The sequence below is a fragment of the Trachypithecus francoisi genome, unplaced genomic scaffold (genome assembly GCF_009764315.1).
Source record: "Trachypithecus francoisi isolate TF-2019V2 unplaced genomic scaffold, Tfra_2.0 Contig01705, whole genome shotgun sequence".
Taxonomy (NCBI): Eukaryota; Metazoa; Chordata; class Mammalia; order Primates; family Cercopithecidae; genus Trachypithecus; species Trachypithecus francoisi.
The window spans coordinates 262187-278752 of NW_022681450.1; the positions used below are offsets into that span (position 1 = coordinate 262187).

At 53.8% G+C, this 16566-nt stretch overlaps 1 protein-coding gene across 3 annotated transcripts; it reads left to right on the forward strand.

The window, feature by feature from the left end:
* Nucleotides 1–11235: 11235 nt before the first annotated feature.
* Nucleotides 11236–14438, forward strand: CNFN (cornifelin). 3 transcript variants are annotated; one of them, XM_033197566.1, is made up of 5 exons: nucleotides 11246–11387; nucleotides 11945–12125; nucleotides 12565–12678; nucleotides 13981–14117; nucleotides 14215–14438. In XM_033197566.1, the coding sequence occupies exons 2-5, from the start codon at nucleotides 12089–12091 to the stop codon at nucleotides 14302–14304; spliced, it is 378 nt and encodes a 125-aa protein (XP_033053457.1). In that variant the 5' UTR covers nucleotides 11246–11387; nucleotides 11945–12088; the 3' UTR covers nucleotides 14305–14438. The 3 variants fall into 3 exon arrangements, with proteins under 3 accessions (XP_033053466.1, XP_033053457.1, XP_033053464.1); XM_033197573.1 differs by having other exon boundaries at nucleotides 11247–11387; nucleotides 12046–12125; XM_033197575.1 differs by lacking the exon at nucleotides 11945–12125 and having other exon boundaries at nucleotides 11236–11387.
* Nucleotides 14439–16566: the final 2128 nt, after the last annotated feature.

Sequence of the window (16566 nt, forward strand, 5' to 3'; positions counted from 1 at the left end):
AAACATTTAAAAATGAGCCGGGCGTGGTGGCACACCCCTGCAGTCCTAGCTCCTCAGGAGGGTGAGGCAGGAGGATCACTTAAGCCCAGGAGTTCGAGGTTGCAGTGAGCTATGATCGCACCACTGCACTCCAACTTGGGCAAGAGTGAGACCCTTTTTCCAAAAAAACAAAAACTGGAAATGCGAGCTCTGTCCAGCTGTGACAATCAGCTCTTGGACCAACTCTCTGGCCCCTTGTAAGCCCTGAGTTTGGAGTTGAGATGATTTATAGCCAGGACGTGACTTCAAAGGGCTTTTGATCCTGGATTCAGAGATGGGGGAAGAACAGACACAGGCTGTCACAGTCCCCGGGGTTCCACCTGTGGTAGTCAGGGAGGGCTTCACAGAGGTGGTGATCTGAGCGTGACACTAAAGGATGAACAAAAGTCTGCTAGGAAGAAAAAACATTCCAGGTTGTGACAGCCAGCTGGCAGTGATCAAAGCTGCCACCTGGCTAGAAAAAGCTTCCACCTGACCAGAAGGTCAGGTGCAAAGTGGGGAGGGGCGTGAAGGGCCTGGAGTGGTCAGCAGGAGCAGGGCCTGAAGAGCCTGGACTCTTCATAATTTGGACTAAACTGGAGGGCAGTGGGGAGCCACCGGAGTGCTTTGAGCAGGAAAGGGCCAGGGTCAGCTCAGGGCACTGAAAGATCCTGCTGGGACACTGGGGGATGGACAGAGAAGGGCAAAACTGGACTCCTGCAGGCCAAGAAGGAGGCCTGAGCTGGGGCAGGAGCTGTGAGGGTAGGGAGTGGAGGTGGAGCATCCCAGAGCCATAAACGCTGGGAAGAACAGCACTTACTGATGAGGTTACAGGAGAGCAAGGGGACAGAGATGACATCCAGGCTAGCCATGGGAGCAGGTGGACAGTGAAGCTGTCTCTTCAATAGGAGGAGGCTCAGGTGTGTGTGTGACAGGTGAGACCTGCTGAGGGCCATTCTGGACATGATGAGCTGGAAGGTCTCAGGAAGACAATCCAGGAGGCAACAAGGGTCAGAAGTGCAGCCTGGGGCTGGGTGTGGTGGCTCATGCCTGTAATCCCAGCACTTTGGGAGGCCATGGTGGGTGGATCACCTGAGGTCAGGAGTTCAAGACCAGCCCAGCCAACATGGCGAAACGCTGTCTCTACTAAAAATACAAAAAGTAGCCGGGTGTGGTGGTACATGCCTATAATCCCAACAAATTGGGAGGCCGAGGCAAGAGAATCGCTTGAACCTGGGAGGCAGAGGTTGCAGTGGGCCAAGACTATGCCACTGCACTCCAGCCTGGGCGAAAGAATGAGACTCTGTCTCAAAAAAAAAAAAAAATAACACAATGCAATCTAGGTGGAGCCAAGGGACTGGAACCTTTCCAGGAAGCCTGGGCAGGTAGGACAAGCAACAAGAGGGCCAGGACAGAGAGAGCCCTGAGGATCATGTCCCCAGTAAAGGGGTGGGCAAGGGTGGGCAGTGGAAGGCAAGGCTGGAGGGTTCTAAGGAGCAGCCGGAGAGAGAGGAAGCTGCCCAGGAAGGAGGATGTAGGGCGAAGGGAGTTTCAGGGAGTGGACCAGGTCAGATGAGGATTAAAATGTTATCCTCAGGTCTCAGCAATAAGCAGGTGACCTCAGTGACCTTGTCCAGAGCCACTGCAGGGTCATGGCAGTTGGGCAGCCAGACATAGTGGGTTGAAGAGGGTGGTGGAAGGTAAGGGATTGAGCCAGTGGGCACCACAAGGGAGCCTGATACAAGGCGCGTGTGTTTAGAGATGATGGACATGTTTGAATGCTGGAGGGGTGGGAGAGACTGAAGCTGCAGAAACAAGAAAGCGGTTTCCTGGTGGGTGGGTGAGAAGCAAGGGATCTTCAGCTCAGAGGTCCTCATTCACCCGGCAAGTGACTTCTGAGTCAGGGCCTGTGCTGGGGCAGGGAGTTGTAGCCCAGAACTCTTCCTGAAGGTCCAGATCCACTGGCCTGAGTCACTGCTCCCCTTGTCCAACTCACAGAACCCCTTGCTCACCTCTGTCAAAACAGTCACTACCCATCAACCTGCTCCTCTTTCCTGTCCCCACCTCAGGGATGGCTCCACTGTCCTCCAGGCCAGAGCTCTGGGTCTCATCCTGGACACCCCCTTGTCCCATCGCCCATCAATCCCCATTTTCTGTTCTCTCTGCTTCCTGAATCTCCTTATTTATTTATTTATTTTTCTTCTTTTTTTTTTTTGAGACGGAGTCTCGCTCTGTCACCCATGCTGGAGTGCAGTGGCGCAATCTCGGCTCACTGCAAGCTCCGCCTGCCAGGTTCACGCCATTCTCCTGCCTCAGCCTCCCGAGTAGCTGGGACTACAGGTGCCCGCCACCATGCCCAGCTAATTTTTTTGTATTTTTAGTAGAGATGGGGTTTCACTGTGTTAGCCAGGATGGTCTCGATCTCCTGACCTCGTGATCCGCCCGCCTCAGCCACCCAAAGTGCTGGGATTACAGGCGTGAACCACCGCGCCCAGCCTATTTTTTCTTTTTTTCCTTTTTTTTTTGAGACAGGGTCTCACTGTTGTGCAGGTTGGAGTGTAGTGGCATAATCTTGGCTCACTGCAGCCTCGACTTCCTGGGCTCAAGTGATCCTTCTGCCTAAGCCTCCTCAGTAGCTGGGACCATAGGCACGCACCACCACACCCGGTTTTTTTGTCTGTTTGTTTGTTTGTTTGAGACAGAGTCTCACTCTGTTGCCCAGACTGGAGTGCAGTGGCACAATCTCGGCTCACTGCTGCAACCTCCGCCTCCCAGGTTCAAGCAATTTTCTGCCTCAGCCTCCCAAGTGGCTGGGATTACAGGTGCCCACCACCACGCCTGGCTAATTTTTTGTATTTTTAGTAAAGAGGGGGTTTCACCATCTTGGCCAGGCTGGTCTTGAACTCCTGACCTCGTGATCCACCCACCTTGGCCTCCCAAAGTGCTGGGACTACAGGCATAAGCCACCGTGCCCAGCCACACCCAGCTAATTTTTTGTAGAGATGAGGCTGTCACTGTGCTGCCCAGGCTGGTCTTGAACTCCTGGCCTCAAGTGATCCTCCCACCTCAACCTCCCAAAGTGCTGGGATTACAGACATGAGCCATGGCACCCAGTCTTGCCTCCTGAATCTCTGTCTTATCCCCTTGGCCTCTTCCCTGATCCAGGCTCCACTCTCTCCTGCCTGAATCCCTGCCACAGCCACCTCCTGGGCTACTGGCTTCCAGTCTCATTCCTCCAGTTCTGGTCCAACTACGACCTTGTCCTTCGCTACTCTCCACTACCATGTCCTTCCATGGCTCTCCACTACCCCCTCACCCTCAGGACAAACTCCAAGCTCCTCAGCGTGGCCTCTGCCCATCTCTTCAGCCTCCTCCAGCCTTACAGTTCCCCTGCTGGCCACACAGACTTGACTGGCCTTCCGCTTGGGCACCTGCACACAGTACTACTCCTGCATGCCTCCCTGTCTTGGGTCACGCTGAAACACCCTCCCCACAACCACTTTGCAAACTGGCACCTCCACTTTGCCTGGCACCTCCTGCTCCTCCAAGATCCAGCCCCAATGGCCCCTCCCCTGGAAACCCTTTCCCGACCACGCCAAACTCAAAAAAGTCTCTCCTGGGCTCCCCACCATCTCTGCACACCCATGCCCATCGATGTCCGTCCTCCCATCTGGCCCGGGCTCTTTGAGGGCACGGCCCACGCCTGACTCATCTTGGTCACCAGCATCGCCCAGCACAAGGCTTGGCACACCAGAAGCCTCAGGAAATGTTTGTCTAACTAAGTAATAGGTGGGAGAGTGTGTGAGTGAGTGGCTAGACGAGGGAATCCGTGAGTGAGGGAATTAAGGAGGGCAGGAAAGGCTGAACGGATGAGGAGCAGGAAGGCAGGAGCAGACGAGAATCAGGCTTAGGGTGGGAGGAACGGATGAATAACGGAGATCCAGCATCCCGGTCTCAGTTTCTCCAAGAAAGCAAGATGGGTTCGCCGGGACTGAGCTCCCCTCTCCGCCTCGAGCCTCACCAAGCCTCACGGTTTCCCACCCGAGCTATGTCCAGAATCCCAATACCAGGCGTGCTGGAAAGGGCTTACCCGGCCGGACCCGCAGAACCGGTTCCCTCGCGAGCCCGCTCGGGCCTCTGCGGAGTGGACCCGGATTCCGATCTCTCAGGTTCCGGGTCTATTGGCCGACTGATGGGGCCTGGCAGAGACTGGCGTCTCCGAAAGCCTATCGCTGACCGCGTTGGGCTATGGGCCCCGCCTACTAGGCAAAGGGTCCTGAGTGGCCCAGGGAGGTAGAAGGCCGAGTGTCCATTGACTGGAAGATAGTGACTGACGTCAGGGATAGCTTATCGCAGCCAGACTCCAAAGGGGCGCCTGGCGTGTCGGACCCGCCTCCGGAGGGACTGAGTCTGGATGGGAGCCCTGGCGTAGACGGTCGTCGAGTGACCGTGAATGGAGTTTCTGGCCCCCAATACCTAGGCTGTTTGCTGACCCGATCCTTGGGTCTTCAGGAAGGTTGGAGATTTGAGAGTTCAGACTCCTTGGTTCTGAAGGAGGAGAAGCCTGGGACCCGAGGAAGGAGGGACTAGGGGCCCGGACTCCTGGGTCAGAGGGAGGAGGGGGCTGGAAACCTAAAGGTTTGATGTCTAGGAGCGGAAACTACGGGATCTTGAGTCACTCGCCCGCCCAGGGATGACAGGTTTGGGGTTCAGGATTTTATAAGGCTATTTATGGGAAGGGAGCCAGGCCTTACCCCTAGGCACGTGGAGGTAATGAGGTGGAGCTTGGAATAGAGAGGGAGAAGGAAGAGGCTCAGGGGAAGCTCTGGCGTGGATATGCCCTTTCCTCATCCCGAAAAGGGAAGTCAGAGGCAGGTGCTGTGTGCAAAAGGAACCCAGAACTGGAGGAGACTGGAGACTCACGTGAGACCAAGAGAAAAACAGAGATACCAAAGGGGAAATAGCAAAAATAAAACAGTAATAATAATAGAGCTCTCTTGTACTGAGTTTACCGTGGCCTGGTTCTGTGCTGAGCATTTTACGTAATTATCTCATGTCTTCCTCGTCACAGCTCTGAGAGATTGGATTATTATTATTATTATTATTATCCCCAGTTTACAAGTGAGAAAATTGAGGCCCAGTGAGGGAGAATCAAAATACAGATGTAAAGATACAAGAGAGACACAAAACACAGATGGAGATAAACAAAGAGTTACAGGCCCAGAGAGAAAAAAGAAAATGCAGGCAACAAACAAAAGGGGAGGGGCCGAGAGCTGGGACTCCTGGGGCTGGGGGAGTGGAGAGCTGGGGACTCGGACTCCTGGGTCCTAGGGAAGGCAGGGCCAAGGATGGGGTCTCCCAGGTATTTTCCCCTGCGAATCCATAATACCAAGCTTGTCCAACCCTTCTGGCTGTGGGTGTGAGCCTGGTTGGGGTCGAAAATAGTGATTAGGAGGTGCAGATGCATCATGAGCCTATTAGGAGATGATAAGAAAATGATTCATGACAGTTTCCTCAGCCTGGAAGGGACCTTTCCCCCATGGCCTCTGTTCTTTGATCTGGACAGATCTGGCCTTTTCTGTCCCTCCCCATCGCTGCATCTCCGTCACTCAGAACTGTCACTGAGGCCCATTGTGGAGGCAGTGGGCCACCCTGGAGCAGCAACAGCTTTCCTGGTGGGCATTCATCTCTCTGGGTCTCTCTGCTTTCTCCCAGACCCTGAACCGACCAGAGGTCCTGGCACATTGCAGGGGCTCAGGAAATGCTCATGGAATGAATGGATGGAGATCCCCATCTCTGCGTAGCTCTTCCTCTGTCCCCATCCAGTTACGTTTTTCTGTGTCACCATCACGTCTCTTAGCCTCCCCCTGGCCTCACCAGTCTCCTCCCACCTTCCCTTTCAACCTCACCTTTCTCCTTGAGCCACTGGGCCCACTATCCCCATTAGGGAGAAACCAAGGCTCATTTTGGAAGATCTCTCTCCCAGGGGTCATGTACGGGACATTATGTAAGGGAGTGGCCTCACAGCTGAGAGAAGGGTTCTCAAGATTCCAATTACAGACACACTCCCAGCACCGCAGTCAGAAATGCAAGATCACACCAAACACATGCCTTCACAGTTTGTATTAGATTTGATCTTGCATTTACACCCACACAAAGAATCACACACACACAGTAATACAATCACCTATAAGCACAAACACAAATACAGGCACACAATCACAGAATCACCCGTGATCACAGCACACAAGAAATATCCTATTCCACATGCAAAACAGACACCCCAGGGATGAAATTACATGAACAGTCACTGACAGGCCACTCATCCAGCTCCTACCAGAAGGAACTGAGCAAAGACCTGGGTTAATTCCCTACTGTATCCCCGGCAACCAGAAAAAACACATTATCATCAGCAGCAGCAGCAACAAAAAATATTTCCTATGTGACAGGCACAATTCCAAGCACTTTTTTTTTTTTTTTTTGAGACGGTGTCTCACTCTGTTGCCCAAGCTGGAGTGCAGGGGCGCGATCTCGGCTCACTGCAATCTCTGCCTCCTGGGTTCAAGCGATTCTCCTGCCCCAGCCTCCCAAGTGGCTGGGACTACAGGCACACACCACCACCGCAGGCTAGTTTTTGTATTTTTAGTAGAGACGGGGTTTCGCCATCTTGGCCAGGCTGGTCATGAACTCCTGACCTCAGGTGATCCGCCCGCCTCAGCCTCCCAAGGTGCTGGGATTACAGGCGTGAGCCACCACGCCCAGCCACACTTTTTATTTAATGCTCTCAACAACCTTATTTGCAACAACCCATCTTATAGATGGGAAAATTGAGATCCAAAGAAGTTTAGTGACTCGCCCAAGGTTTCACAGCCACTGACAGGCAGTCAGAATTTGGTGGGGTTTTTTTTTTTTAGATGGAGACTTGTCCTGTCACCCAGGCAATGCAATGGTGGCTGGGTGCAATGGTGCGATCTCAGCTCAATACAACCTCCGCCTCCTGGGTTCAAGCAGTTCTCCTGCCTCAACCTCCCGAATAGCTGGGACTACAGGCACATGCCACCACACCCGGCTAATTTTTTGTGTGCATTTTTAGCAGAGACGGGGTTTCACCATGTTGACCAGGCTGGTCTTGAACTCCTGACCTCAACTGACCTGCCTGCCTCAGCCTCCCAAAGTGCTGGGATTACAGGTGTGAGTCACCGTGCCAAGCCAGCAGTCAGAATTTGAACCCAGGCTGGGCACAGTGGCTCATGCCTTTAATCCCAACACTTTCGGAGGCAGAAGCAGAAGGATTGCTTGGGCCCAGGAGTTTGAGACCAGCCTGGGCAGCATAGCAAGACTCCGTCGCTACAAAAAAATTTTAGAAATTAGCTGGCATGGTGGTGCACACCTGTGGTCCCAGCTACTCAGGAGGCTTGAGTTGGGGAGGTCAAGGCTGTAGGGAGTCCTCCCACTCACTGCACTCCAGCCTGGACAACAGAGTGAGACTTTGTCTCAATAAAAAAAGAATTTGAGGCTGGGCGTGGTCGCCTGTAATCCCTGCACTTTGGAAGGCAGAGGCAGGTGGATCACCTGAGGTTGAAAGTTTGAGGCCGGGCGCGGTGGCTCAAGCCTGTAATCCCAGCACTTTGGGAGGCCGAGACGGGCGGATCACGAGGTCAGGAGATCGAGACCATCCTGGCTAATACGGTGAAACCCTGTCTCTACTTAAAAATACAAAAAACTAGCCGGGCGACGAGGCGGGCGCCTGTAGTCCCAGCTACTCGGGAGGCTGAGGCAGGAGAATGGCGTAAACCCGGGAGGCGGAGCTTGCAGTGAGCTGAGATCCGGCCACTGCACTCCAGCCTGGGTGGCAGAGCAAGACTCCGTCTCAAAAAAAAAAAAAAAAAAAAAAAAAAAAAAAAAAAAAGAAAGTTTGAGACCCAGCCTGCCAACATGGAGAAACTCCGTCTCTACTAAAAATACAAAAAATTAGCCGGGCATGGTGGTGCATACCTGTAATCCCAGCTACTCGGGAGGCTGAGGCAGGTGAATTGCTTGAACCTGGGAGGCGGAGGTTGCGGTAAGCTGAGATCTCACCATTGCCCTCCAGCCTGGGAAACAAGAGCGAAACTCGGTCTCAAAAAAAAAAAAAAAGAATTTGAACCCAGGCTTTCCCAGGCTTTCTGGCTCCAGAGTCCATCACATAAGGCTACCATTCAATAAATAATTGCTGCCTTAATCCACCAGAATTACAGAATCACAGTAACTGCGAACATACCCAAACGGCAGTGCACAGTGTGTGGTCTCACAGGAGGGCAATACAGACACACAAATAGAAGAGGCCCTCTCATATCACACCACAGACCACAGAAAAAGCACAGAGACACATCATGACAGTTGAGGATTGTCATGACAAGTGGTCACAACCACACACAGAGACATAACACACAGAAACACAGGGGCACACCCAGAGCTCCCCAAGTCCCTCCTGTTCCGCTCCCAGCCCCGCTGGGCTGGACCTCAAGGAAACAGCAGGTTGAGGATGGGAAGGGGGGCCACCCCACTTGTCTGCTCAGCCCGACCGGTTCCACCAGGGCCACAGATGGCACAACCCACCTTGTGAAACCCAAGTGATGACTGACCCATGTTGGGCAACTGAACTCAGACCTGGTCTGGATGCCTGGGTTCTGGGGAGAAAGGGGCTGGGAGCCTGGACTCCTGTATTTCCAAAGGAGGAGGGGGTTGGGTGCCCCATTCCTTCTAAGGGGTAGGAGGAGGATTGAGACCTGGACTCTCAGATCCTGAGGATGGAAGGCTGGGGCCTGGACTCCTAGATTCTGGGAAAAGAGGGGGCTGGAGTCCTGGCTTCCTCTGTCTTTGATGGTAGGGTTCCAGATTCAGCAAATAAAACTATAGGAAGCCCAATTTAATTTGAATTTTAGATAAATAACAAATACTTTTTTTAGTATAATATGTCCCAAATACTGCATGAAACATACTTATACTAAAAAAAACTGTTTGTTGCTTATCTGAATTTCAGATTTTACAGGACATCCTGTATTTTATGTGGCAACCCTATTTGAGGAGGATGTAGGCCGATGCCTGGTGACTGGGCCACCATCACTCCTCAGCCCCCCAGGAGCTCCTCCTCCTGCTCACGGCCCTCCTCGCCCCCAAGCAGGCCACCTCACAGCTTCCCCATTCTCTATTTCCTCACCTGCATGAATTGCTAGATCTAATTGGGGCCCCCAGGCTGTGTCAGGAGTGAGAGAGGAAACTTGAGGACAACTCAGAGTGTCATCCTGGGAGCCCTAGGGTCCTCGGAAATGACTGACCTTGAGTCACCTGCACCCTTAGTCTGGACAGCAGGGGGGATGGGGCCCTGTGGCTGCCTCCACGGGGCAGGTCTGGAGATGAAGAGAGATGGGAAGCGAGATTCAGAAGAGATTTTGACTTAGGAGACAGAGACCCTGGGATAAGGGCATAGAGACACAGAGCCTGGAAGGAGAGGGACCCAGAGATGGAGAGACAGATTTGGAAAGAGATTTGCAGAGATGAGGAAAGAAAGAGAGATTCACAGCTGGAAAGGTGAAGATGCAGGGTGAGAGACAAAGATTCAGAGATGGGGAGACAGGGATGTTAGGACACAAGTGGGAAGGAGATGTTCCCCAGACATCCAGGCTCCAGGGCCAATGATGGACGTGCACCGGCAAGACAGTGAGCGCTGCCGGGAGTTCTGGGGACAAGGAGACCCAACCATCTGGGTGGTGCTGGGAGACCAAGGCTTGGGTCCTAATGTGTTGCATGCAGGGAGGGGATACCTGGGATCCCAGGCTAGTAGGGCGATCCACCTGCCATCACCCCATACCGTAGGATGATGACACCACCTTCTCTGCAGGTGACACCCCAGTTTTCTAGTACCTCCTACATTTTTGGGGTGACACCCGTGCTGAGAACCCCACCCAGCTCTAACACTGCTTCCCTCACTGAGTCACCTCCCAACCCCGTCAGGCCTGTTGGGGGGAGACTTTGGCGACTCAGGCACCCAGGCCCCCAGCTCCTTCCCTGCTCAGGAGCCCAGCAGTGTGGAATCCCAGGACCCCTACCTTACTGAGGGATGTGTGCCTGGCCTCATGAGATACGGGAGTCCAGGGCCCCAGCCCCTCCTCCCTCAGACCCAGGGGTCCAAACCGCCAGTCCTTTGCTCCATTAGGACCCAGGAGTCCCGGATGACGTCCATGTCCTTCAGGAACTGCGGCTTTTCAGTTCCCAGCCTCCTCCCTTTCCAATTTGGAACTGGGGTGAGGTGTGTTTATTTACTTTGGTTCCAACATGAGTCATTCCCCAAAACACACTGCCCCCCATATGTCTCCTGGCTTGAATGGGGAGGACATTGTCCCCCTCTCCCAGGAAAGTGGGGACATCACTGAGAGTCTGATGAGAGAGACCCTGAAAGGGGAGTCCCACACAGCACTCTCTCCCACTCCACCTAGCCTTTCTCTCTCCCCACCCATCACCTCTCCCCATTTCCCTACCCTCTAAGCCTGTTCAGTGATTCCCCCACCTACCTCTCCACTTTTCCATCTCCATCTCTCTTCTGTCTCCCATCTCCCCATTTTTTCTTTTTTTTTTTTTTTTTGAGACAGGGTCTTGCTCTGTCACTGAGGCTGGAGTGCAGTGGCAGGAACACAGCTCACTGCAGACTCAACCTTCTGGACTCAAGCAATCCTCCTGCCTCAGCCTCTCAAGTAGCTGGGACTACAGACGCATGCCACCATGCCCGGCTAATTTTATTTGTATTTTTTGTAGAGATGGGGTCTCCCCATTATTGCCCAGGCTGGTCTCCAACTCCCGGGCTCAAGCGATCCTCTCGCCTCAGCCTCCCAAAGTGTTGGGATTACAAGTGAGAGCCACCATGCGTGGCCCATCTCCCCTCTTCTTGTTATTTCTTTTCACGTTTTTGTGCTCCTCTGTTTCTTGGCACCTCTCCATCTCTCTACATCTCCTTCTCTCTCTCCCTTCTGTATAGAGGGACTTCTCTGCCTGCCCTTCTGACACTATGTTTCTGTCTCTCCCTCTCTTTTGGTCTCTGCACACTGACGCAGCTGTGGCCCCCCACACCCCCACCCCACCCCGCCGCCTTCTCTCCCCTCAGTCCTGGGAGCTGAGGCAGGAGGGGAAGTGGGGTGATGGGAGTGGAGAGGGAGGGCGGGAAATCCCAGTGCGGGGAGAGGGTCGACCGGACCGGCTTGGCTCCCTGGGCACCTCTGTCAGAGCCCCGCCCAGGGCTGCGTGGCCGCCCATATAAGTGGCTCTGGGCTGAGAGGGAGAAGTCAGTGCCTGTGTCTCCATACCTCTGTCTCCATCACTGCCTCGCGGTCCTGCAGGTAGGAGCAACCCCTCCATAGCCCTCTTCTTTGAAGTTGGGCGCCTTTGCTCTGATCTCCCTTCTCATATCACTCTGTCTCCTTTCGTATCTCTGATTGTCTGTCTCTCGGGACATCTCTGTCCTTCCCAATGCCCCCAAATCCCTCCTTCTTAACTGGGGTGGGCTGAGCTGAATTTAGAAGTCCTGTGGCCCAGCATCACCTCTATGAACCCCCTTGGCCTGGGCCATCAGACGTGGGGCGTTCCTCCTCATGTCTCTGAGCCTCAGTGTTCATCTGTGAGATGGGCTTGCAGAGGAGTCAAAGTGCTGGGCACATGTGGGCATTATTGGTGACATCGCTGTGGGCACCTGGCTCTGATATTTCTCCCCTTGTCTCTGACTCTGTTCATCTCCATTTCTTAGTCTCTCTCAAGCTCTACCTCGGGTATGGGGAGGGTCCTCTGCGATCTGTCGGGCAGTTGGAAAGAGATGGGCGAGTTTCTCGCCCCCACCCTATCCATTCCCTATTCCTTATCTCTCCTGGTCAGCAGGCTGATTTGGCCTCTTTCTCCCCAGCTCCTCTCCCCCTGAGAGACCAGCCCCTATGCCCCAGTCCCTTGCCCCCACCTCCCCAGTATCCAGCGTCCCTTGGACAGACTCTGCCACTGTCGCTGCAGCCACTTCTGCCGTCCCCAACGCCACCTCCTCAGGGCCAGCAAGATGCAGTTTGAGATGCACGACAACGTGAAAGGCAAAGGTGGGATCACTGGGTGGACCAGCAACCCTCTCGGTACTGGAACCTGGCCGCCTCCCTCCCCTGGGCACCCTTGCTTCGAAGACAGATGGCGCCTGCTTCCACCCCAGAAATGCTGCAACCCAGAACCCAGGCCCAGACGTGGAGGAGGAGGAGGCACTGCCAGGCCCCGCCCAGATGTGGTTCCCACCCTTTCTTGGATGTACAGGAGACCCCCACCCCCAGCCTAACCAGATGTGCAGGACCCAGCGGCAACAGGGACAGACTGGGGTTGCCGGTACCCAGATGTGGCAGAAGGGAAGGGGGAGGCACAGTGGTGCCCCTTCAGTGGCGGCCTCGTGGCCCCGCCCAGACTGCCCGGCAGAGGGAAGGGCGGCAGAAGTGCAGGGCGCAGGAGGTGCTGCGAGGCTGCCAGCTGACCCCTACCCTCCCACCTCTGCAGCTATGTCCTACCCCGTGACCAGTCAGCCCCAGTGCGCCACCACCAGCTGCTACCAGACCCAGCTCAGTGACTGGCACACAGGTCTCACGGACTGCTGCAACGACATGCCCGTCTGTGAGTGCCTGCCTGCTCCCTCTCCAGGCCCAGTGGAAGGCGGGTTTGGGGGAAATTAGGAGAGGGAAGCTCACCTCCAACCTCCTCCCACCGCTTGCTAACCCCACTCCAACCTCCCTTCCTTGGACTCAGAATTCCCACTCTTTAACACTCACCCTTTTCTCAGACTCCCAACACTCCTTAGGATACTACCTCATGCCTTCCTACACTCAACTTTTCGGGCCCTCAACCTCCCCCTTGCACTCTCAGCTTTCCTCACTGTGACGCCCAACTCCCTCTTCAAACCCTAACTCCCAGCCCAGTGCACTGGCTCACGCCTGTAATCCCAGCACTTTGGGAGGCCATGGCAGGTGGATCACGAGGTCAGGAGTTCAAGACCAGTCTGGCCAACATGGTGAAACCCCGTCTCTACTAAAAATACAAAAAATTAACCAAGCATGGTGGTGGGCGCCTGTAAACTCAGCTACTCGGGAGGCTGAGGCAGAAAATTGCTTGAACCGGGCAGACAGAGGTTGCAGTGAGCCAAGATCGCGCCACTGCACTCCAGTCTGGGCAACAGTGTGAGACTCCATCTCAAAAAAATAAAAAATAAAATTAGCCCGGGGTAGTGGCACACCAGTAGTCCCAAGCTATTCGGCAGGCTGAGGCGGGAGGATTGTTTGAGCACACGAGATGGAGGCTACAGTGAGCCGTGTGATCACACTATTGCACTCCAGCCTGGATGACAGAGCGAGACTTTATTTTTCTTTCTTACTTTCTTTCTTCCTTTCTTTCTTTCTTTTTTTTTTTTTTTTTTTTTTTGGAGACGGAGTATTGTTCTGTTGCCCAGGCTGGAATGCAATGGCACAGCCTAGGCTCACTGCAACCTCCGCCTCCCAGGTTCAAGCAATTCTCCTGCCTCAGCCTCCCAAGTAGCTGAGATTACAGGCGCACACCACCACGCCCGGCTAATCTTTGTATTTTTAGTAGAGACATGGTTTCACCATGTTGGCCAGGCTGGTCTCAAGCCCCTGACATTGTGATCCGCCCGCCTCGGGCTCCCAAAGTGCTGGGATTACAGGGGTGAGCCACAGCGCGCGGCCTCCAATTTCTAAAAAAAAGAGGAAGAAAAAGAAGAAAAAGAAAAACCCTATCTTCCAATCGCTAAGCCATCCTCTCCTCGGACCTCTAATTCCCTCCGGGACCTCTCCTTGGCTGGGACCCTCATGCCCCTCTGCGACTAATCAGCCGTGCCCCTCCCCGGGGCGGAGCCGTTGGGAGGCCCCGGCTGGCCCCGCCCCTAACCGCCTGCGCCCCGCCCAGGTCTGTGCGGCACTTTTGCTCCTCTGTGCCTCGCCTGCCGCATCTCCGACGACTTCGGAGAGTGCTGCTGCGCGCCCTACCTACCCGGAGGCCTGCACTCCATCCGCACCGGCATGCGGGAGCGCTACCACATCCAGGTGCGCGCCGGAATGGGGACCCGCGGGAGCAGGGAACTGGGGACTGGCCTCCTGGGACCCACGGCAGGGCTCCTGACCGCTCTCTCTCACCCTCTAGGGCTCCGTCGGGCACGACTGGGCAGCCCTCACCTTTTGTCTGCCCTGCGCGCTCTGCCAGATGGCGCGGGAGCTGAAGATCCGAGAGTAAGGAAGTTCCCTGTCTTCCCCGTCCTTTTCCACCAGTCTCACCTCTGGCCTTCTCTGGCCACTCCTGGGAGGGACTGCCTCACCACTCTTGTCTCGCTGCCAGAAATACACCCACAATAAAAACCTGAAAACCAACTCCGCCTACATCCATTTTGTCCCAGGGTAGGAATCTGGGTGGAGAGAGAGGATTGGTGAGAGAGGTGGGGACACGACAGATACCTACGTGTGACCCCGCCAGGCAGTGTGTGACTTTGGCAAGTTATCCCTCCCAAACCCCAGGCGCCCTCACCTTAACAAAGTAAAACCACTAACGCTTTAGCTGCAGACTCCCTGCATGAAGCTGCCTGCACTCTGAAAATAAGCAAAACCAGAAAGTCAGTCTTGGGAGGGCGGGGGCACTGAAGTTCAAAGGAAAAACACAGGAGAGCGCCCTTGCTTGCTCCATGCCTATGGACTGTTTGGCCTGCACACAATTCGAACAGGCGTCGGGGACTTTTGTCTCCAAAGCAGAGAACTTCCAAGCTTAAGGCTCTCTGGTGCTAAAAAGGAATTTTTTTTTTCTTTTTTTCTTTTTTCTTTTCTTTTTTTTTTGAGACGCAGTCTCACTCTTTTGCCCAGGCTGGAGTGCAACGGTGCGATCTCGCCTCCCGGGTTCACGCCATTCTCCTGCCTCAGCCTCCCGAGTAGCTAGGACTACAGGCGCCCGCCACCACGCCTCGCTGATTTTTTTTTTTTTTTTTTTTTTGTATTTTTAGTAGACGGTTTCACCGTGTTAGCCAGGATGATCTCGATCTCCTGACCTTGTGATCCGCCTGCCTTGGCCTCCCAAAGTACTAGGATTACAGGCGTGAGCAACTGCGCCCAGCCCCTTCTTCTTCTTGTTTTTTTATTTTTTATTTTTTTGAGACGTAGTTTTGTTCTTGTTGCCCAGGCTGGAGTGCAATGGCACGATCTTAGCTCACCACAACCTCCGCCTCCCGGGTTCAAGCGATTCTCCTGCCTCAGCCTCCTGAGTAGTTGGGATTACAGGCATGCGCCACCATCCCCAGCTAATTTTGCATTTTTAGTAGAGAGGGGGTTTCTCCATGTTGGTCAGGCTGGTCTTGAGCTCCTGACCTCAGGTGATCCTCCCACCTTGGCCTCCCAAAGTGCTGGGATTACAGACATGAGCCACTGCACCTGGCCTAAAAAGGAATTTTTAGGAACTGTGTACTTCAATCAATGCTCTTTCCTGCAAAAGCAACCAACAGCAGATCAAAAAATGTTCAGGTCTCAAAATTGGACTGACCTGGGATCTAATCTTGACTCCCCAACATTTAGCTGTGTTATCTTAGTGAATTCATAAACCTTTCTGAACCTGATTCCCCCTCTGGGGCTAACAATCCCTAGCATATCATATGGCTATTGTGAGAACAAGAGATGGAACAGAGGGAAAGGCCAAAATGTGAACTCAAATCACTGTGGGCTGGATGTGGTGGCTCCTGCCTCTAATCTCAATGTTGGGACAGCTGAGGCAGGAGTATCACTTCAAGCCAGGATTTGGAGACCAGCCTGGGCAACACAGCGAGATATCTCTACGAAAAATTTTTGAGCCAGGAGCAGTCACACCTATAATCCCAGCACTTTGGGAGGCTGAGGCAGGAGGATCTCTTGAGCTCAGGAATTCGAGACCAGTCTGGGCAACATGGCAAAACTGTGTCTACAAAAAATACACAAAAATTAACCAGGCATGAGGCTGGGCGTGCTGGCTCATGCCTGTAATCCCAGTATTTTGGGAGGCAGAGGCAGTTGGATCACCTAAGGTCAGGAGTGCAAGACCAGCCCGGCCAACATGGCAAAACCCCATCTCTACTAAAAAAACAAAAATTAGCCAGGCATAGTGGTGGGTGCCTGTAATCCCAGCACTCGGGAGGCTGAGGCAGGAAAATCACTTGAACCCGGGAGGCAGAATTTGCAGTGAGCCGAGATTGCGCCACAACACTCCAGCCTGGATGACAGAGCAAGACTCCTTCTCAATAAATAAATAAATAAATTAGCTGGGCATGGTGACGTGTACCTGAAGTCCCAGCTAATTGAGAGGCTAAGATAGGATGATCACTTGAGCCCAGAAGGTGAAGGCTGCAATGAGCTCACAGGATGAGACTCTGTCTAAGAAAAAAAAAAGAAAAGAAAAAATTTCTTTTTTTTTTTTTTTTTTTGAGACGGAGTCTGGCTCTGTCGCCCAGGCTGGAGTGCGGTGGCCAGATCTCAGCTCACTGCAAGC

What these genes read in the sequence shown, in the direction of transcription:
- CNFN (XM_033197566.1), top strand. Translation starts at nt 12,089, where the DNA reads ATGCAGTTTGAGATGCACGACAACGTGAAAGGCAAAG. An exon ending in CGACAACGTGAAAGGCAAAG is followed by an intron (nt 12,126 to 12,564) that starts GTGGGATCACTG and finishes CCACCTCTGCAG; the next exon opens with CTATGTCCTACCCCGTGACC. An exon ending in CTGCAACGACATGCCCGTCT is followed by an intron (nt 12,679 to 13,980) that starts GTGAGTGCCTGC and finishes CGCCCCGCCCAG; the next exon opens with GTCTGTGCGGCACTTTTGCT.